We start from the raw sequence: 23,286 nt of genomic DNA, 5'->3' as shown, positions 1-23,286 counted from the left end.
CTAATTAAGGCCAAACGTTGAACTTCATCTGCATTAGTCAAGAAAATCGTCGATTCAGACTGGCTGAATTGACTTATTCACAGTGTTAATTTCAACAATGAAATAAAGCGAGAAAATATTGAGAATTTTTGACTTCACCTGGTATATAGTGAAAGAAGTTTTAAAATTTTTCGTATTCTACAATACACCTCTAGAGCAGCTGGTTTTGCAAATGAAAATCAAGCAATGTTGCCCACTTACTTCGCTACAACCGTGTGTCGGTCCTGCCGAGTCCAAAATAGTGCGTCAGCTGCTTCTGTCCTGCGCTCGCTGGTGCTGATTAGAAATCTCGAGCGCTGACAGGTCCTGCCGTTTAGTGTTTTTCCATATGGAAGCAACTCTTAATAAATGATTCCTTTCAAGTTCCATCAAATACACAGTAGAACCTTCTGGCCGTTAGTCCTGGTTTGGCCACCGCTTGAGCTGTTTCATCACGCATTGACCACGATCGTTTTGTCGTAAGTGACCCATTTTTCATAGCCAGCTAGCCTCCGTTTAAGAAATGGGTCGATTTCATTCGGTTTGACCAAGGCCTCGCAAATGGGAACTCGATCTATCATGTTTTTTGTTGTTAATAAGTGTGACACCCAAACATCGAGTTTCTCTTTGAATCCACCTTTGCGCAAATGGGGTCAAACTGTTTTATGGTCGATCTGTAGCTCCTGGGTGATACTATAATTACTAACATGTCGGTCAACTTCGATTATTTTTACGATTTTATCGACACTTTCTTTAACAGCAAAAATACCTGAACGCGTTGGAAGAAATTACATTGCACGTAATTAGATGTTACAGTATCGGTACCATAAACACCATCCACAATTTTAGCGGCCTGGCTTGCAATTTCGCCTTTATCAAAGAAAAACTGAAAAATGTACCGAATTTTCTCTTGGTTGACTTCCCTGTAATTCACAACTGAATGGAACAAACAAAAAATAGCCAACGAAATTTTTTAGTGTGAAATGTCACCTTGACAACGAGCGTAAACTTTAAATTGGTTGATCGATACTTTACGAGATATCGAAAACTACAGCCATATACCGAGAAAATAATGCAAAAACTGTAAATATTTTGAATCCGAAAACACTTCAATAAGTTAAATTATTTTCCTCTGAGTAACTTTCCGTTGCCAGTTCACAAGTGAAATAAAATTAACGCTACTTTTTTTATATCATCTTTCCAGTAGGCAAAAGTACAATTTTACACGATAGAACAACGCGTTGAAATTATTGAAACTATTATTAAAATGGTCGATCCTTAAGAAAAACATATCGCAAAATACATGATTTTTTCGGTGGAAATAATTGTCCGAATGAGTCGATAATTCAAAGGGTGGTGAACGAATTTCAAGAAACTGGTCCATCGAGAAATAGAAAAAGATCTCGCAGGCCAAGAACTGGACTTCTGTTCAGAATGTTGTTGCTGTAGCGCAAAGTGTTGCTGAACAACCTTCGGAATCGATATCCAGAAGTTGCGTTATCATTTTTGAAATCAAATAAAACATGCGGTCAAGTCATGACAGAAAGTTTACGCGCAGTCGAGTGCAATGCATCGAAGTACGAGTATGTATGTATGCATATAAGTGTAAATCTGAATATATTTATGGATCACTGACTTTCATAAATTTCACTCATTTAGTGAGTGAGCAAACAAGAAATTTAATGATGCATACATACGCACATATATACATAAATATAAGAGTGTATGTGTACGTATGTTTGCAATCATTACATATTTTGAACAAAGGATGCAGTCAACTCTACCTTCCCGAACTGTTCTAAGTGCTCGTAGGTATGATTTTAAATATTCCTACCTGCCCATTATTCAGCAGAAGCCAGACAGTCAAAGATATACAGCAACATTATTTTCAAATTTTTTATAAGTGATGACCAACAGCGCATAAACCTATATTGCTTTTGTGCCTATCGCAATAACAACAGTGACAAGCTAATTTAGGAATATAAACAAAACAATATTTGTGTGTAAAAGTAAATAAATAACATTTAAAGTATTTTATGTTGGAAAGGCATCAAAATTGTTGTTGAATTAGAGATTACATACATATGTATTGTATATATATGTACATAAATACATATATTCTTACATAACTACACAATTTTTTATGTCACCCAACTAGTCGTTGAATGTTTTAGATGGTGAAAGTTTGAAAGAATAGAGATTATTTAAATTAGATAGGACCCATCACTTGCCCAGTACTGCAAAGTATTAATTAGTGGGTAATTAGTGTAGCTTGGTAAATAAATACAATTTGTTTTTTTTTTTAATTTCTCCAAAAATCTTTATTTTTTTATCAATTTTTTCCGCTTTGAAGTAATCCTCCTAACCTGCTACAGTATCCAGAACGTAATTGTGCCAAGGTTACGCGAGTCTCACGGGAAAGCTGGAGCTCTTCATCTGCAATGGGTGGTGGTTGGACTCCGATTACGGCATTCACTGGACGGGAGCTTTAATGTCTGTCTAAACACTGTCTGGTCCAGCAGGTGTCTGTTTGTTTTGTCCTGGATCTCGTCGGCGTAGTGTAGTAGGTGTTACCTGACGTGCCTGGGAGGCTGCTATGGCTCAAGCAGGTGTCTGCAAGGCTAAAACCTACTGTAGCACCCTAACAGGAACTGCTTGCTGAGCAGTTGAGCTCCTTAATAGGTTACATATTGACCTCGTTGTGAAGGTGTTGTATTGGGGACATCAGGAGGCAGTTTGTCGCTATCCAAATGGCAGTGTTTTGGCATGTCTGGAGCTTTATTCACTGCGTGTCACTGGTTTCAGGCGACCATTTCCTTGCCCGACGCCATTATCGTGCAGTCGTCAGCGTATGTGACCAGGGAGACTCCCTCTGGTGGCTGGGTGAGTTTCGAGATGTAGAAGTTGAACATCAAGGGTGAAAGGACACCACCCTGCGGAACACCTTGCTTAATCTTCCTCTGTTTAGATGTACATATATATGTATATATATAATTGGCGCGTACACCCTTTTTGGGTGTTTGGCCGAGCTCCTCCTCCTATTTGTGGTGTGCGTCTTGATGTTGTTCTACAAATGGAGGGACCTACAGTTTCAAGCCGACTCCGAACGGCAGATATTTTTATGAGAAGCTTTTTCATGGCAGAAATACACTCGGAGGTTTGCCATTGCCTGCCGAGGGGCGACCGCTATTAGAAAAATGTTTTTCTTAATTTTGGGGTTTCACCGAGATTCGAACCGACGTTCTCTCTGTGAATTGCCAATGGTAGTCACGCACCAACCCATTCGGCTACGGCGCCCGCCTGTTTAGATGTATGGTCACGAAAAATCAGTGAAGAGTGACGACCGCTCACATAGTTGGCGGACCACTCCTTTAGCTCTTCAGCCCTGGCGGGATGTGTCGACAACCTTCTTTTGGTCGCAGTGTGCAGTAACCTAATAATAATAATAACGTACATACCCTATGATTAGAAAGTACCGGGAATGTTTAAATAATACAAAACAGAGTTAAATTCCAGGCAAATTTATTTTATCTCCTTCACATGTTCCAACGCTTAACCCAGTCCTCCATGCACCCCTGGTAGGCCGACGAAGGCATGGTCTTGATCTCCTTCGTCGCATTCTCTTTGATCTCCTCTATCGACTGAAATCTCCTTCCACGAAGTGGTAATTTCAACTTGGGAAACAAAAAGAAGTCGCACGGGGCCATATCAGGTGAATACGGTGCTTACACGATGGTATTTACTTGGTGTTTGGTCAAATAATCCAGCCGAAATTTGCAAAGCTTATTTAGGCACCTTTTACATATTTTGACAAGTTACAGTCGTAAAAAATATTGAAACATACATACACACATACAAGTATTTTATTTGCCAGAGAGATACTTAATTTACTAAAAATAATATCACCAGCTTCAAGGCCATTTCGATAGAGTTTCCTGTGGAAGGGTGAATGCCACTACGCACATTGGCCTACTGCCAGAAAATTGCTTACCGAATTGTTTTATGATATAAAAGTATTTTGTTTATTTCTTTGGAGATGTTTTGCACTCATCTTGCAATTTTTATTATACGAGCACACAATTGCCATATCTTATTTATGTACGAACGCACGTCGGTATACAAAATATTTCAATATATTTACTCGTCTGTGCAAAGTTTTATTTTATCTTTGTTCTTTATTATGCTGCTCTGTCTGCGGTCATCCTGGTGTTTGTATTGAGTGATTCCATAAGTTCCGGTTTTATACAATGCATTTGCGAAAAGATTCATGCATTCATATTTATATTTATCTGTATAACATATGTACACACATACATATGAGCGGCTAAGCTCTTAAGTGAGTGATTTATTTTGTATGGAAATCTGCTTGCAGTGCATTTATCCATCTGCTCGTTTTACAGTCGCCTTATAAAACAGAAATCGGCGTCTTATGTTGGCTCATTAATTGTGATTGGGTTGAGTTGGGGATGGCCGCGCGTTATTCTCAGTTAATCTAGTGCATCCAGCAACTCCAATAAATTTACTTAGAAATAAATTCAATTTTCAGTGAATCAATTCAAATTTCAAACGGCTTTCAATTTAAAAATTGTTCAGTGCTAAATCAAAGGTGTTTCTACTAGAAAATCAAAAAGTTAATTTGAAAAGTGCGAAATTAAAGAAGAGGTGAATAAATATATATGCAAATGAACAAAAAGTGGTTTTCAAAAATTTTTGGTGGTAAATTAGTTTTTGCGCAATTTGGTATTTTTAGTGAAATATTCCTCACTTCGTGTTCGCATCACTCAATTTCTACAAGAAAAGGGTGCTTAAAAAGGTCAGTGACTATTAAAATAAGGAAAATATAAATTTATCTCGATAATTTACTTCATTCTTCTTCTTTGCAATCGACTTGCAACAAGAACAATCGAAATCGGTGATATTTTACATTTATTTGCCGTTTTGTTTTATGTGTATCCAGCAGTTGAACGATTTGTTTTATTCAAGTCGAATCCATACAAGGTGAGAGCAGTAGTACAAAACCCAGTAGGTTAAGATAAATGGCTGCCCAAGCAAGGTTCCACTAAAACAAATAATCAAATTCGTCCATTGTGAGGCCATATAGAGGAAAAACAGGGAGGAAAAACAAAAAGCAAACAGTGGGCAAAGAGGAAGGAGGATTGGATTGGAGGATGAGGACCAAAAAGTAGCTATTTGCATTTGCGTTAACCGCTTCAAGCTGCTGATGAAATTCACCAGGTGTGCAATATTTAAACCTGCTATATCTGCAGGTGTGGAAAAAAAGAGAGAGCTCTGAAAAGTGAATTTTAGCCCCAAGAGATCAGATGATTCCATCTCGTCCTCCACACAACTTTTGCAGAAAGAACTTGAGGCAATCCCAAGTCTCACCGCATGGATATTCAATGATATTCAATGTTCTTACAATGCTCTGTAAGGACACCCATCAAACTCGAAAACTGCGGCTTTGTTGGCCTGAGAAGTTCCCTCTAGCGCCCCCGATCTACCCGCGGCCAGAAGTATCTCGCACTATCCCAGCGCTCACTGAGTTGATGCGAGACCCATCTTTTCAGGAGCAGCCCACAGGTTCTCAATGGAACCCCGATTCTCTGATTTAGCGGCGAAACCGTCGCGAGGGTGCTCTGCCTAGCCAGCTTATAAACAGTTTCCTGCTATGCAACTGGGACCGGGGACCAAATGAGTCTATTTTCCTAAGTTTTCGAATGCAGTCGAGAGAGAAGTAAGGCATTCCCCATTAATTTTAAACGCACAAATAACGAGCCAAATGTCTTAATTGTCATCTGGCTGCCGGAGTAGATATTTATGTTTGTTAGAGTATTTGCAGAGGAAAGCAGTGGATTGGCTGCTTTTTTCACGCCGTCTTCGAGTTTTCGATGTATAGTATTTGGTAAAGAGAATCCAGGATTTTTTTTCTATTGATCAGAATGAATGCTGTCCAGGCTGGACTTAATATAAACTCGTTTCATCTTACCCATCAATAAAATATTCACAGTACCTGGTAATTCTTGGAAAATTCTACATTAGTATACCCGAATCGTCCACATTTTTAACATTTTATCCCACGATAATAAAATCTTTGTTACCGGAACGACCTGCTTTTGAATCCGGCCGAAGATTGTTGCTTCAGCAGCATTCCCCCGTATTGTTTTAAACACTTTCTGTGCTGTCACTCTCACCTTTATCTTGCACAGGGTACTCTTGCTTCTGAGAGAATCACAGCTAGAGAGGTTATTGTTAGTAGAAAAAAACGGGTCGTACTCTGAAAAATATCAAATACAACAAACACTTTAGTTTCAAAGTGACATTCAAAAATGCAAAAAAATTAGCCAATTCTCCATATTCTGCACAGTAAGAGGACGCGTGTTCGCGCGCTTGTCTGATCGCTTAATATGAGGCATACATGGCGTATAATTGATATTTTAGATATGCATGACGCTGCGCAAGTCATTGAACATTGAATTGAGTGAGTTGAGTTTGATAACAGCACAACTGCGTCTATGTGCGTGTGTGTGCTCATTTACGTTTATAAGCGCAACAGCTGATAGCTGAGTTCTAATGAAAGTAGTGACTGAGAAATCTTGATTGGCAAAGTCAGTGACGCAGCTGGGTGTTGCTCGAGCCACTTTAGCTGTGGATCACTGCTCGTGAATGCAGTGCGACTCTTTGAAGTGAACTTCGTGCCAGCTGGATGTACACTCGTACAGTAATAGCACTTCAGGGCATTCTAAGAGATAAATGCACACTCCAATTAGTCGAGCTGTTATCGCTTGCTCGACTTTTATTGGTTTCCACTGTTCTGTGATTGCGTTGGTTTGTTTGTGATAGCTACAATGAAAAACTATTTATTATAATTATGTACTTGAATAAGTGTACTTATAAGCTGTATGTATGTATGTTTGTGTATGAAAGCGGTTCCGAGGCGCTGACGATGGCAATACGGATGATGATTTCTATTAAAATACTTTTGCTTTTTGTTTTGGTGTTGTTGATTAGGAGCAGAGTTGACGTTCGAAATTCATTCTCTTGAATAACAACAAACATAAGTAAATACATGCATATGTTTGTATGCATGTAAATAAATTCAGCAAACGATCTGACTGGACAGTTGAGATTTAAAAGCCTCAGGCTGAGCAACGCGGCTTCAGTACTCGATTACATTTGATTCAATTCGAATGTTCGTTAGGCTCTACTGTATAATATTTACCAATAGCGTGAAGATATTTTTTGTGTATAAAGGATAAATACTGAAATTGAAGATTATTTAATACCAAACAGCATTTATTTTTAAATAATTTTTATAAAATCGATTTTCACTAAAAATATACCTGAATCAATCAATGCTTAGAGCTTGCTTTTAAATTACAAGCAATTATTGTTTTTTTATAAAAGCAAAAACAAAAAATAATTACTTTTTCTTTACTTCGCTCAACGTGTGCGCGTGTGTGTTCCGCTGCTTCATTCGTACGTACAGTGCGTCTCTTAAGAATTCTGCCGCTGGTTTTGTTCATTTCAAGAACGCCAACACGCGTCACAGCAACCAGCAGTATTGCAAAGCGCTCATACATTGCAAGCAGCAGCAATTTCGCGGCGAGTAACTGCAACAGCAACTTTACCGGCAACAAAATGCCCGAGAAACGCGTAGTGCCAGTGATTTCCTCTTTCGAAGACTTCAAACTCAAACTGCCAGGGTGAGTATGATAATTTACTTGCATGTGCATGTATGTGTGTGTATGTGGGTAAACAGAAATTGATAATTAAGTATATGACATTAGTAACATTTAGCGATTCTCGTTTATTGTATCAGCTTATATAATATTAATATTTTTTTTTTCAAGTTGGAAATTATTGCAATATAAATTTTGCATCGCTCACTTCAAAACATATGACTTTTGCGGTGTTTTAGTTTTATTAATTTTATTCACTGCCGTTAATTATCGTTTGAATTTTATATTATTTAATTCTCAAAGCCTGAATAAGTTTTTTACTATTTTATTTAAGGCTATAAAATTACAAACTCTTAATAGTTTATCTTGAAACTTTAACTGGAAAAAGTACAATATATCCAATGCTGAAACATAGCCAAAGGTTGTTGTGCTGGATATTAAAAAATAAATAAATAAATGAATAAATAAAAAATTATATAAATAAAAATAAATAAATAATTGGATAAAATAAATAAATAAGTAAAAAAAAAAAATAAATAAAATTTAAATAAATTAATAAATAAGTAAAAAATAAATAAATAAAGAGTTAAGCAAAATAAATAAAATGAGTAAATAAAAATAAAAAAGTAAATAAATAAACATGTATTGTAATTAAATAAATAAATAAAGTATTCAGAGAAAAGTTTTTTTTGAGAATATTCGGAAGAAGTTGCCATGTTTTTTAATTTATTTAAGAATTAAAAAAAAATATTAGTGTGTGAATATCAAATAAAATATTTTCTGGCATAAGCATTTTCGAATATGGTTGCCACCAAATTTTCAAAAAAATAAAAATTTATTTGACTAAAAATCTACTACATGCCCATAGGCAAACTAGAAATGTTAAAAACATTTTTTTTTTTACTTCAGTAAATTTAAATAAAATAAAATTCATTAATTAAAATTCATATTTTTTTTTTACTTCAGTCAATTTAAAAGATAAAACATAAATATTCATCAAATGAATAATCCTTAAGGCAGCTTTAACCCAGAAATATTGAAATAGTTGCAAACAAATTTTAAAATAGCTTTGTTCACGAAATAGCTTTGAATAGAGTTGCCAATTATTTTTAAATTATCAAATGAATAATTTTGTATACAGCTTTAATACAGAAGTACTAAATAATGTCCACAAAGTTTGTAAAATGGCTTTAGACATGAAATAGTTTTGAAATAGGTTGCCACCTATTTTTAATTTTTTTTTAAATAAATAAAATTCCAGTACATAAGCATCATCTTTTGACCTGTTTTTAAAATAGCTTTAGTCATGCAATCGTTTTGAATGAGATTGCCAACTATTTTTAAATTTAAAAAATAAGTAAGATTTCATTTTATGGGCATCAAATTAATCATTTTTTAGACAGCTTTAATCCAGAAATATTGAATAGGGTGCACAATTAAAAAAAGCTTTAGTCACGAAATAGTTTTGAATAAGGTTGCCAACTATTTGGAAATTATTTAAAAATAAATAAAAATTCCTAATGTGGGCATCAAATTAATAATTTTTTAAATAACCTTAATCCAAAGATATCCAAAGGGGTACAACAAATTTTTAAAACTGCTTAAGCCATAAAATAGTTTTGATAAGGGCTGCTAACTATTTTTACATTATTTAAAAATAAATAAAGTTTCATTATATTGACATTAATTTAATCAGTTTGTAGACAGCTTTAATTCAGAGATATTGAAGAGGGTTGCCAGCTAATCTTTAATATAATACAATGTATTCAAAAAATATTAACTACATTAAATACCTTTCTCAATATTTATTGTAAAATACATAATAAAAATATGTTAAAAGGCTTTAAACGGTGTATTTTGGCTTTAAATTTTGTGTTACAAAAAACGCATCAACTAAAAATTTGAGTAAAATATTTCAAACGCATAGTATGAATGAAGAAATCAAATCGAAACAAAACGAAGTTAATGAGCCTTATGAATGTACGAATACTTATTAAAATAAAAGTACAATAGTGATAATCATTTGCTGCAAGGATATAATAATCCAAGAAAAAATCCTAATAAAAAACAAAAAAAAAAGGTCGTGAAAAATGGCTTCAAATGTGCAATTTACTATGCCTCACTAAGTAAAAGTAAAGACATACTTATTTTAATCTACATAATGAGAATTAATTGATTTTTATTCAGCATGAAATAAGAGCTGGCGATTGGTTAGATAGTTTCATAGGGCTTTGGTACACTGCGACCTCTGACGTGATCTCTTTGTTTGTCGTATTTGACCGCGAGCCTATAATTGAAGACTTCTAATAAAATTGAGCACTTCGTCAGACTGAGTGAAATGTATTTCGTTTTACATCAGAATTGATCACAAGGCTAACAACACAAAGAACATAAATGGCTCTCCCACCGAGGCATAGTGAAAAAATTAGATTGCCAAATTTAGCCAATTGTATTGTGAGTGGTAGTATGTGCTAGGTTCAATGCCCACTGCGTACATAAAACATAAAAATATAATTTCTAACAGCAGCCGCCTCTGCCACAGAGGACGTCGAACGGCAAAATCATCTGCCAGAGAGGACGTCGAATCCAAATCACTCAGCCAAGCCGACCGAAAAATCATAGTGAATTATTTTCTTTCTTTATTACGACTTCGATTGCAAGTTTTTTGTTTTTTTTTTTTTTCCTTGTTCACTCCTCTCGGGAGCATAGGGTCTCGACAAGGCTCAGTATTGCGTTAGTTACGTTAATCTTTTTGATTTCTGACAGGGTAGGTCATTAGCCTGCCGCTACTGCAGGTTAAAGTCAATGATTTTCTATAAATTTTCCGTACGCAGTTGTTCTGAAACTTATTTATAATTTTTTCCCCATATATGCGACGTTGCTGATAATTTTTGCCCAGTCTAGGTATCACGCCTCTTTCTTATCATCCCAATTACGTGTGACAGTGAGACACGTTTTTTCCACGTACTTACTTCTAAGCACTGAATTAGATCGTAAAAATATTTGTATTTGTATTAGGGAGATCGATTATTTGACCTTGTGCAAATACGGCTTTTGAGCTATTCGCCAATCGGGTAGATTTAAATTATACAGCATCACTCAAAAACCACAAAGAACGCACGCAAAAAATAGGTAACGAGGTCGTATTTTTTTCAAAAAAAAAAATATTTTTTCTAGGGTTGCTACGATTATTATGAGTTGTCGTATAATTTATGAAATCATAGAGCATCATTCAATTTTAATACAGAATCGAACTGCATTACAATTGAAATGAATGTACGACTTTCATTTTTATATGCAGAAAATGCGCAACATCAGCTGGAAAAAATATTATCAAACATCAACAAGAATTTTGAGCCACTTCAAATTGCACTTTATTATACTAGAATTTAAAGGGCTATAAAACTGCGCACGCAAATTTTTACTAAAAAATTAGAAACTGTCGATTTTTTATAAATTTTGTAAAAAGTTTGAAATTTCGATTTGTATGATATTTGTTATAGAAGAAACTATATTTTTCTTAATAAAAAAGAAAACCAAGGAAAAGTAGTCAAAACTGGTCAGAAAGTTGTGCTGCTACAGTTTTTTCTCGCGCTGCACTTCGCAAACTTTTTAAAACTCAAATGTAAAATACCCAAAAATCAGTTTTCTATTTTTCATTTAATAACAAAAAAACTTTAACTCAAAATAAAACAATTAAAAACCAAAATAAATAAAATAAAAACCCAATGAAAGCCAAAAAAAAAAAAAAAATTGTGTATAGAAAAATGGAGCAAAAATCGTTTCATAAATCGGTTTTATAAAACCATGCTGATCACCCTAAGATATATGAATATATAAAGCGAAAACTATTGTAATATTGCATACATTACATACAGTTGGTCAAGGAAGTGTTTTGACATCTACTAATGAAGCGAAATTCCGACATTTTGGTTAAGAAAATAAGTATTTTTTTATGGTTTTCTTTCTTTCTTTGGTCTTATTTGACCAATATATGTAAATAATTAAGCCAATAGTAGAAAATAAAGTTATTCCGTTTGAAAATAACTCAAAAGTTAAAAGCAAAAACAATATAAAATTCAAACACAGCTGTCGAGAAAGTTGTTTTACATTTGCAGTGAATTGCTTGAAGTTATAGGTTTTAAACAATGAAATATGAACCAGTACTTTGTATGACTATCCCGACCATTGTATAACACCTTGTAGTCTACTTCTCATAAAATGAATCAATTTTTCAGCATCATAATCCTGGGTATCTCGACTTGAAAATAACATTTTTGAGCCCTACTCGATCTTTCGAGTGTTTTTTTGCAAATTTTTCTTCAAATATCCCTACAAATTTTCTATTGGTATAATATCCGGGCTTTGTGCCGATCTATCCAATACTATACTGCAATAAAAATAAGCCACTATTTGACCAAATGACCCACACCACACTGGTACCTCTGCCTTCACTGACGGCTCCAAGATGGAATTGGAAGTCGGAGCCGAGGTTTCCTCTAAATCAGCCAATTTATTTATTTCCTTAAAACTGCCGAGTATTGCTCGTGTTTTCAGGAGAAAGTCTGCGATCCTGCAAGCATGCAGAATGCTTAGTAAATGCGGGAGCGAGGGAGATATTCACATTTTTCCGATAGTTAAGCAGCGAGCAAGGCACTGACGACGCCTTGGTGCATATCCAAACTGGTCAACTCAAGTCTCTTGTGCAGGTAACATTTTTGATCTGATCTGGGTTATAGGACATGGCAACATAGAAGGAGATGAAATTGCTGATGAGCTTACCAGGAAGAGGTCGACTGAATTAGTCTCAGAGACCTCCTACCCAGTCGTCGGCATCCCCCTGACTAATGTTAAAGGGGAACTGCAGAAATTATTTCTCAGGAAAGCGCAGAAAAGGTGGATCTCCATATCTTCATGTGCTATTTCATTTACCTTGTGGCCCCAGTGCAATAGACGGAGAAAAGTCCTGTGGACTTCACGCTATTTAATTATCCAACTCGTAGCTGTGTTTACTGGTCATTGGATGATCGACACACAAGCAGAAAAGCTAGGTTATTTGATGTCCGACCTTTCAATGAAGAAAATTTTGAACACTTTCTCTGTAAATGTCCGGGCTTGGTAGCTAGTCGATTAAGATCATTGGGTGACAGCCTGGGGTGGTGCGCCAACCTAAATCCCATAAATCTTCTCCATTATATCAACAGCTCTGGTTCGCTGTAGATATCTGCCCGTTGGATTTCTCATAATGGTAACAAAACGGCGCTTTAGTGCTACTTGTGGAGTGCCAGAGTGGTACTTCAACCATTTCACCTACCTACCTACTTCATCTCTGATCGCACTAGCAAGATTTTTTGTCGAAATCTGCGGGTTTGTAACTACTTTACTCTCTGAAATACGATTGGCGGTCTTCCACTTGCCGATTTTAGTACAGGGATATTTTCATTTTTTGCACTATTTAACAGTGTACCGGGCTAAATAAAACATTTCTGATAACTGTTGCATCCTTTTTTCTATTCTATAATTTTAATAGACCAACTGAGTCACCTCAAACGATGCCTGATTTCCATGCATTTTTGATCAACAAATCACATTTTTGATCACTTTATGACTAATTGATGACTAACAGCCTAGACAGACGGTGGCGGTAATCGGGATTAACGACTTAATTCGGAATTATTACAGGAATTATCTCTCTTTTAATTCTCATAATGAACGTAACAACTGTCTGTTACACTACAATTTTAATCAGAATTGCCTGCGCTGGTAATCCTGACTATCGACTTTTATGACTGATTGATGACTATCGAATGTGTAAGAACTCAGTGAGATAACGGTATATCAAATCACCTCAGTAAACAATGCCGAAAATATATATCTAAAAACACTTTCTTGACAGTTGAGAGAAGCATTTGTGTTGTTGTTATATTATATTTTGGTTTTTGCTTGCTTTGGTGGATTCAATACGAAATTGCGAAGTACTAATAACTTAGTAGGTTAGTGAAATAATTTTGAAAGGCTCTCCAAATTCAATAAGAAGCGAAGGTTTTACTTACAAAAGTGCGAACGACTTGAATAGTTTAGTATATCAAAACATTTTCTTGACAAACTGTGCACTTGCACATCCAGCCCCATTAATTCCTACTTCAGCAAACATTCACATAATTCAAATTAACCTTTTTGATAGCGCTATATAAATATTATGGCAACCGTACAAACAATTCGCAACGTTAAATGCATTAAGTTATTACTTTTACAAAATAAATACGTTCCTTTTTCGTTTCACACCGTCAACGCTTCGCTACACTGTCTATGGGTGCACTTTAATGGCTCCTTTCTCTTGTTGCCTTCGAAAATCATTTTATTGACTTAGGTATTTTTCCAGCATTTGCACAAATTAGAATTGTTTCCTGCTCATACTATTAGGTAAGTATGTTTACTCTTCACTATTATTATGAGATACAACAACTAAAACTACACTGCCTTGTAGTGCCGTTTATCAAGGCGAAAAATCTATCCAATTCTTATTTAATTTTTTGCATTCACCCATTGCACGAGTGATAATGAACTTGCCTGAGCAGTTGTATGTATGTAGCTGGGTGAGGGAGAGATAGGCTTCGTTGTAACAGAGAACATTGTTGTATCATCGTTCTCTGGTTGTAATGCATAAACACTTGCAATAATTTTGTTTTTTTACTTATGAATAATTCTTACAAAGACCGATAGTGGGTGCTACATAGAACCATAACAATGTAGATAAAATATTAAAGCGAATGATAACATAGGCAATTATAAAAAATGAAAGCACTTCACTGCACTCTAATGCAGAGTAGAGTGGTTGTGTACTGTACATAGGTGCATATATACGAGGACGTATTTTTTTATAACCGGCGCTGTCTCAGGCAATGGAAACGTGATCAGTCAATAGAATACAAGTGTTTACGCGTGCTTGGCGTTAATCTGTCATGTTTATGAGTTTGATTTTTCATTTAAATAGTGAAGTTAATTTTTAAAATTGCAAACATAATGTACACTCTGTGTGCTACTCTGTACACTTTCTTACTGTACAACAGAAATAAGAGATCAAACTATGATGTTAGTTGGCCATGTGCTAATTTCTGGATAACATAAATATGAGCGGGCTGTGAGAGACTGTTCTGATCTGTGAAAGTTTTTAGAGTAAGAATTTATTAAACTTTTGAATTTCAGTACATTTTCAACACTAAGTAGGGGAATGTTGCCTTAAGGGGACAGTCCAAGAACAGGACCTAAAAATTAGTTTGAGGAAGAAGACTTATCGTGGGTTTTACCTATATACCATTTCATTTTATTTTATGTCATTAAATAGCTGTTATAAATTAGATCATTAATTTGTTGTTCGGCAAAAAAAAATTACGTTTTGCCGAACATTTTTATATTATGAAAGAAAAAAAAATTAGCTTTGAGTGGATTACCCATCATAAATTTCAAAACTGTTAAAAAAAAAAACAATCATAGCCCAATATTTACAAAACTTATTACATTTTATATAAATATAAATGATATTTGTCATATAAATCAGCATCAGAATCACTTTCGATTTCAGACTTCCAATCGAGTTGCTACCTAAAAGAAACCTTAAACAATGGGGGGAAAAATATCACACTGAAACTGAAGAAATCACATGTTGACCTATGGTTTTTGGCGGCACAAGTGTGGCATAGCTACTCAAAATACCCAAAAGGTTTTATTGGGAGCGGCATCAAAATCACCTATTTCTTTGCCCAGCCAGCTGAGGTACCTTAACAAATTCGTTTTTAGGATTTTGTGGGGTTGTTTAATGCTTTTGATCGATCTTTATTCAGTTTTAATGGCTTCCATCGCTTTCAAATATTTGTCTATGTAATTTCAATTGGCTGTCATTCTCCGATGCTTTCGATACTTTTTCACGGCGAAAAACTGAATCGCTTTCTGAAAATCAGCGAAAGTACTAATAAAATGCAAAAAAAAAATAGTTTAAAACCAGTGTATTGCTGATTTATAGTAATAAGAATAGTGGGTTAGGTTAGGTTAGCCAGGTTGCTTGTCTAAAACAAGACACTCGTTGGCCCTAAGACCCATTGTGATACCTGCATTTGATTTTCATCCCCTAATTAAGTTGCTTAAATCACTTAGATCTTTTTAAGAAGGTAACTAGTCCCTCCAGTGAGACATTTAGCAAATTTCCCAAGACTTTAAACAAATAATCGCCAAGATATTTGGCACGTCTTCCTTGAAGTGCAGGACATTGAAGTGGAGGAGGTGGTGCACCAACTTAATATCTTCTTAATACTTTTGAACCCACCCATATTTAATGTTTACACCAAGGACCAGGATAAGCCTTCGTCAAAGGTGAAAAACGAAATTGAGCGTGTAAACTTCGCCTACCATGGTGAAAAAATATTTAGTGGTGTATCTAGCAGACCGTTATTCGACTCTAAGCGAATTTGACAGATATGCCGACGTCATTCCTTTTGTGTTTCACAAAATTGAGCTTTAGCTTAGTGAAACATAAAACTAATGACGGAGAATCCAAAGTTCCCCTCAAAACCTGGTATCTATCAACCTTGTTCGCCTACCACGTCACCTATTACTCGACAGCCGAATTCTGCCCGCTCATTTTACACGTTTTCACACACTCGTCCAATCAGTCGTTGTTCAGACGGCAACGAAGTAACATAAGGAGGGCTGTGATAACTTTTTTTTTGTATACCACCAATACTATCTCAGGTTTTTCGTAAGCAAACCATTGTGATGGCCCCGATTACATCGGCCAATCAGCTGATTCTTTTAAATTCGCTGAGAGCCGGTTATTGCTTACACCTTCTGATTTTTTTTCATCATGGAGAAAAGATTTTTAGAGGTGTACTACCTAGCAGACCGTTATTCGGCTCTGAGCGAATTTGACAGATATACCGACGTCACTCGTTTTGCATTTCACTAAGCTAAAGCTAAATTTTATGAAACTCAAAACGAATGACGTAGAATCCAAAGTTTCCCTCAAAAAAATTTTTTTTTCCAGCATACCTAATGAGCAAATCTGGTATTTATCATTCTTGTTCTTTCATCACGTATTTCTACAGGCGGAAGCATTCAAAAAAGCCTATTCTCAAAGACTTGAGTTTTGATACAATCTGTTTTGTTCGTTAGCGAAGCGTCATTGCTATGATTATTGGCTCGTTTCGATGTCACATTCATAGACCCATATAATCACGCCTCGGATAACATTGTGGGAAGTGAAAGCTTTTCTTTAGCAACGGGAATGCGATGCTGTTTTTGCTCTCGGCACAAGCAGCTGTATATCAGATTACACCAACCTAAACGACGGCGAATGTCACTTGACGAAGCTCGTCGTGTTTAGATTTATTTATAGCCAAAATTACGAATAGGAAACTAACTGTTTAATGAAAAATGTGGTCCAAAACGGACCACACTGTCTTTCTTGACTAAAAGGAGAAATAATTCAGCAACATTTGTGAACATTGACCCGCTGACCACCTACCCACTGACCAAGCCCCCGGACCACTTGCTGCTATTGTTAGTTAGTTGGTCGTAGCTATACTCGTATTTATACAAATACACAAATATATTATATAAATATGAACATCCATAAACTATTATATAAAACATATTGATATCTCTATCTAGCGCCATTTCGGCTGGATGGGGTAACCTTTTGCGGCCAATGACACACATTTTTTGCCGCTGTTTATGTACGTTTGTATATCATAAATAAAGAGACACTGTAGACAATAAACAAAAGGCGCTGAAACCCAAAGTACTTAAGCAGCGAATATGAAAATACCATATTTTATTAAAAAAAAATAACAACAAATAAACAATAGATACAGATACACTTACCTCGATATGGAGGTGCAAATATAACAATTCTACATACACATACACACATATCTAAAGAAAAGTCATTGAACTTCAAATTGTGAGGGTATTTACCAGGACTTAAGTGAGCATTTTATTTTAAAAATTAGTTACTAGATAAATTATTACTAATTTTATTTTTTTTTTCAATTAAATTTATTTCTTTTAATTTACTTATAATTAATTCAGCCAATTATAAAACTCAATTTTATTTTCTCATCTTAAATTAATAGCCAAATTACGTGAAAAATTTCAATTTTCATAAAAAGTCCACTGAAAACCTTTTTTCTCTCCTTTACTCCTCCCCAGTTATCTAAATGCAAAGACACCACTCGCCTTGCTTTTGGACTACGATGGCACATTGGCAGCCATTGCTGCTAATCCTGATAAAACATTTATGACTGTTTGCATGGAAAAAATGCTGAACCAGTTGGCCGTGCATCCGAAAGTCTTTTTGGCCGTCATCTCTGGGCGCGGTCTGAGTAACGTACAATCCCGCATTTGCATAAAAGGCATCACCTACGCAGGCAATCATGGCTTGGAAATCGAGACTGGCGATGGCACGCGCTACGATTACGCGCTGCCGGCCGAGACACAAAAACAGTACACGGCGATGGTGAAAGAACTTACGGAGCAGGTGCAACGGAATGGCGGTTGGGTGGAAGACAAGAAAGTATCGCTGACCTATCACTACCGTGACGTGCCTGCGGATGTGTCAGAGCAGCAAAAACAAACGGCCATACGGATAATTGAATCGCATGGCTTCCGGGCGAGCCAAGCACACGAGGCGGTCGAGGCCAAACCGCCAGTGGACTGGAACAAAGGTGAGTGAGTGGGTGGGAGAAAAGAGGTCTTCTGTGAATATATAAGTATAAGGGAGAGACTTTACATTAGGCTGGCACAAACAAATTTGTTTTGTCTTTAAACACTAAAGCTGTTCCATGACTAAAAAAATTAGTCTAGTTTTTTTTCGATTTAATATTTGCCAATGCCGTCAATGCATTGAAATTGAATATTTAATTTTAATTGAAATCGAAATTTTAATTTTAATTTGGTACAAAATGTTTATAAAGGCGCGGGTTGATTTTGGCGCCCTGTGGCAGCCATTTTCTTTTGGTGACATCTGTCAAATCTTTTGTTTATTATTCAATTGTTTATGCCAAATCATCATGGCAAGTTACACTATTGAACAGCACGTTTAAATGTTAGAACTTTATTATCAAAATGAGTGTTCATTAACGCAAACGTTGCGCGCATTGCGCCCATTTTTCGGTAGACGTGGTGGTCCTTCCAATTTCTTATGACCCATATTGAACCATATGGACCTAGACGACATGTGGTTCCAGCAGGACGGCGCTACGTGCCACACAGCAAACGCCATTTTATTCCATTTCTGAATAGATCTCACATAGACCACAAGGAACCTTAGTGTTACCAGAAAAAATATTAAGAATTAACAAATATATTTTTTAATCTGCTTTTGTGTTTTCTATTCGGCATAATTTTGTAAAAATTGTTTTTTTTTGTTTTTTTGAGCCACCCTAATACACATACCATAGATCTTAAATAATGCTTGAATTAAAATATCTATTCATTTAGGTGAGGCTGCATTACTCATTTTGAAGAACAAATTCGGCAGCAATTGGGCCGATAAAATCAAAGTGGTATTTGCCGGAGACGACAACACCGACGAGGATGCCATGCGGGTAATTATAAACAAAATACAATAATGTTAAGTACACTGTTTTTTAATTGCTGTCTTACCTCTTCCACGCTTACTCACCAGCTACTACAAGGCTCCGGCAAATCTTTCCGGATCTCCGTCGATCCTGAGATTCAAACTTATGCCGATTTCCGTTTAGCGCGCCAAGACGTCGTGGAGGATCTACTGAAATGGATAGTCAGTACTTACTCCGATTAGTTGCATTGATATCGGCGCAGCATAATTCCACATAAATTTAGTTTATTTGAAAAATTATATTATTGGTTTAAGCGTTTTTGGAATCACATCGAGTGATGAGCAAATATTTATTGCTTGCCACATTAAGTTGTATCCACAAAGCCTATATTTAGTAGTGGCAGGTTATAGTGAGTAGTGAATACCAAATGCACCGTTTAGGGCATTTTTAGGAGTCACTTTATTGAACAAAATCATATACATAAATATATTTAATCAAAAAGAATAGAAAGAACACGATAAGAGAATTAATATGAATTTGTAATAATAAAAACAGTAGAAATAATTGTAATAAAATACCAGAAATTATTTAAAACCATTTGGGTGAATTTTCGTCTTTAATATTAATATAAAAAACATTCAAGGGTTTAAGTTTTGAGAATAAAATCATTTTTTAACAGAGTAAGAACAAATGGTTGGATGGTTTTAATACGAAGAGTTTACCCCTCTAATTTTATAATTATTATCAAGTTTGAAAAATTGCAGGAATACAAGGTGAAGTCCTAAATAAACAAGACTGGCTTCATTAAAATGTTTTTGAAGACGCCATTCATTAAAAAGAGAGTTAGTGCATTGGAAGTTGGAAGTCACATCCCTAGCTCTCTTCCAGTGAAAGCTTGGTGACATTCGGTTCAGTGGAAGCGAAGTTATTGCGTCTAAAGTGTCAGTATGTCTGTGTCATCGGTACAAAAATGAATTTCGAACAAAGAGCTAATATCAAATTTTGTTTTAAAATCGGTAAAACGTTTACCGAAACATTTGAATCGATGAAAAAACTTTTTTCCGATAGGGAGGGCGAACGACGCAATATTTTTTATTTTTCGCTTGTCATTTGTAAACTTCATTAGTATACATTTCATCATGGAACGCTACACACTTGAGCAACGATTGCAAATCGTGCAAATTTTTTATGAAAATAATCGTTCTGTTGCTGCTACTTTAAGAGCATTACGGCCATTTTACGGTCCATTTAACAAGCCGTCCCGTTTTGGGGTTATGTGAAGTCATTGGTCTACAGTAACGAGCCGGCGACGATTTGTGAGCTCAGAGCCAATATTGAACGCGAAATTGCTTGAGTTTCGGCCGATTTATGCAAAAGAGTGGTCGAAAATTGGGTTCAACGATTGGACTTCGTAAAACGTGCACGCGGTGGTCATGCAAAATAAATCGAATTTCATACTTAAATGTATATGTTCAAACTCGATAATAAAAAAAAAATTAGTTAAAAAAGTCAAACCGTTTGTGTTTTATTCAAAAAAAGTTCAAAAGTTGAAGCGCTCTTACTGAAAAACCCTATATATGGCGATGATTGTCTATCTCGTGCCAGAGTTTCAGAGATGGTTGTGGATGCCCAAAATCAGTAATCACCGAAAACTCCATCGAAATTGTTCGTAATTTATCAAAAATGAACCGAAATCTTCATTGAAATTCCTTGAATTGAAGTTGAATATTTCCAAAACATCGATTTATTGCATTTTAACTAATTATTTGGGCTTACGAAAGCTCTGCACAAGTTAACTGAGGACCAAAAATTGCTCAGAAAGACCTCATTAAAGAGGCGTGAACAGATGAGAACTTCCTTTACATGTTACATTAAGTTGTAACTGGTGATGAAACGTGGTGTTTCCAGCATGACCTGAAACTAAGCGTCAAAGTGCCGAATGGAAGGCCCCAGACGAGCCACCACACAAAAACTCGCGTGTGGAGAAATCAAAAATCAAGTAGATGCTTATTTGTTTTTACGATTCTAAAGGGAATTGTCCACAAGCAGTTTGTGCCAATGGACCAAACCGTCAATGCAATTTTCTTTCTTGGCGTTTTGAAGCGTGTGTTGCATCTCATTGGTCGAATTCGCCTTGAACATCGCGAAGGAGGAATCTGGCACTTATTGCATGATAATGCACCATCTCATCGATCCACTCGTGTGACTGATTTTTTGACTAGAAATCGCATTTTAACCACCAATCACTCACCCTATAGGCCTGATATGGCTCCCTGTGACTTCTACCTATTCGGAAAATTGCATTTGGCTATTTTGGGTCCGTAGTTGCCATCCAAAGGCTTGTAACGACATCCTGAAGGGAATTCCGGTCAATGACCTTTCGAAAAGCTCTTATATCGCGCAAAACAGTAAATCGAGGCCAGAGGGGATTATTTTGAATAAATAAACTCGAAGTTATCAGAACAAAGGCTCCTGTCGTTTCTATTTTAGCACAGTCTTGTTCATTTTGGACCTCACTTTGTATAACCTACTTTAATCCACCTCAGATATGAATTAATTTCATTTCATATAAAAAGCTTCTTAATGTGGAGAAAAGTTTCATCAGGATATTTCCAGCATGGAAGACGATACCAGGGCAAATGTAGTCCTCGTATGTTAGGAGGTGGCTTGTGGACGCTTGCAACAGAACATCCTCTAATACTTAGAGAACTTCCAAGGAAGTTAGAAGAAGTTGCCCAGATATGAATGGTGAAACTGCCTTAACATAATCAAAATAATTTTAACAGATTTATGGAAAACAAACGTTCAGAATGACGATAACTTGGTTGAAATGGTTTCTCTCAGTGGATAGTTTTTAGAAAAACATTTATTTTTAAGTAATTAAGATATGTCTTTAGTACATATAATCTAAATCGAACCATTGGTATGATTTTTCAGATTACAGCGACCACAGCTTTATTTAGCAGAAATACTTAAAAAAAACCTTTTATTTTAAGCTAACTCGCTTTTTCGTAATATCTTGACTACTGAGTCACTTAGCGGGTCCGAAAAGAAAAAACTCAAAGGTGATAGATTACAAGGTTGGGCCATCCGAAGTAAAATTGGCAGAGAGAGAGGCGAATGAAGTGAAAGCAAAATGTGTAAAGTGCGGTTAGTTGATTATAGTCAGTTTTCCAATTAGTGGTTGTTCAGACGGTAACAAGGTAACATAAGTAGTGGTTGCGCTGATTCTTTCGTACGTGATCAACACAATCTCAAATTTTGCCGCCCTCTGTTGTAGAAAAACTGCTGTTACATGCCCTGTTATGTCAGCAAATCAGCTGATGTCTTCAAAATTCCTGAGAGCCCGCTAAAGGTCTGTGGTTGGTTTCTTATTTTCTCCAACGTGAAAAAAATGGCATCCTTTCTCAGATGTCTGAACAGCAAATTACTAAAATAACTTCACTATAGGATGAGAGGTTTAAGAGTCTATAAACTACAAGCAAACAAAAAACCCATGAACTTTTTAATGTATCATATATAGTATGTCTATAAGATACATTACCTTTTCCAATGTGGCGAAGGTGATCAGCAACCATACCAAAACAAACTATGATTTTTTAATATGGTATTAAAAAATATGATATTTCTCTAACTAACAAAATAGTGCTACCGTTGGGAGTTGGCATAAAGTTTAGACCACGTCACCACAAATGAAAGGAGTATACACAGTGGCGGTCAAAATAATAGTAGCGCGACATACTGTCAAGGTTTGACTACATATTTTTTTTTTAATAATATTTTCAAATCACGTAGAAAATTAATAAAAAGTTTAACAAATATTTATCGAATTTTAATTTGTAGATATGCAGTTTTGGAACTTAAAGTCGAAAGTGGAAATTCACGTTGATTTTGTAAGCATTTATTTTTGACGGTGGTGGGCATTTATTTTGTTTTATTTATTTATTCAGTGATTCAAACCTAATACAGCAAAACCAAACTTTATAATTATTATTAGTGCCTTGCTACACTTGCAG

At 35.7% G+C, this 23,286-nt stretch overlaps 1 protein-coding gene across 4 annotated transcripts in view; it reads left to right on the top strand.

The window, feature by feature from the left end:
• Positions 1-19,867, top strand: part of LOC128865355 (uncharacterized) — a 30,380-nt gene extending 10,513 nt beyond the window's left edge. For 2 of the 4 annotated variants that reach the window (XM_054105604.1, XM_054105602.1), the window contains exons 2-5: positions 7,505-7,721; positions 17,901-18,415; positions 19,191-19,297; positions 19,378-19,867. In XM_054105604.1, the coding sequence (XP_053961579.1) occupies positions 7,657-7,721; positions 17,901-18,415; positions 19,191-19,297; positions 19,378-19,512 (822 nt within the window). In that variant the 5' untranslated portion in view covers positions 7,505-7,656 and the 3' untranslated portion in view covers positions 19,513-19,867. Of the gene's footprint in view, positions 1-4,689; positions 4,832-4,999; positions 5,017-7,504; positions 7,722-17,900; positions 18,416-19,190; positions 19,298-19,377 lie in introns of those variants that run through there. The other 2 variants (XM_054105603.1, XM_054105606.1) reach the window with 2 other exon arrangements.
• The last annotated feature ends 3,419 nt before the right edge of the window (positions 19,868-23,286 follow it).

The sequence above is a fragment of the Anastrepha ludens genome, chromosome 5 (genome assembly GCF_028408465.1).
Source record: "Anastrepha ludens isolate Willacy chromosome 5, idAnaLude1.1, whole genome shotgun sequence".
NCBI lineage: Eukaryota > Metazoa > Arthropoda > Insecta > Diptera > Tephritidae > Anastrepha > Anastrepha ludens.
Note: the sequence above shows the minus strand (reverse complement) of the source record. Positions and strands in the feature narration are given on the sequence as shown.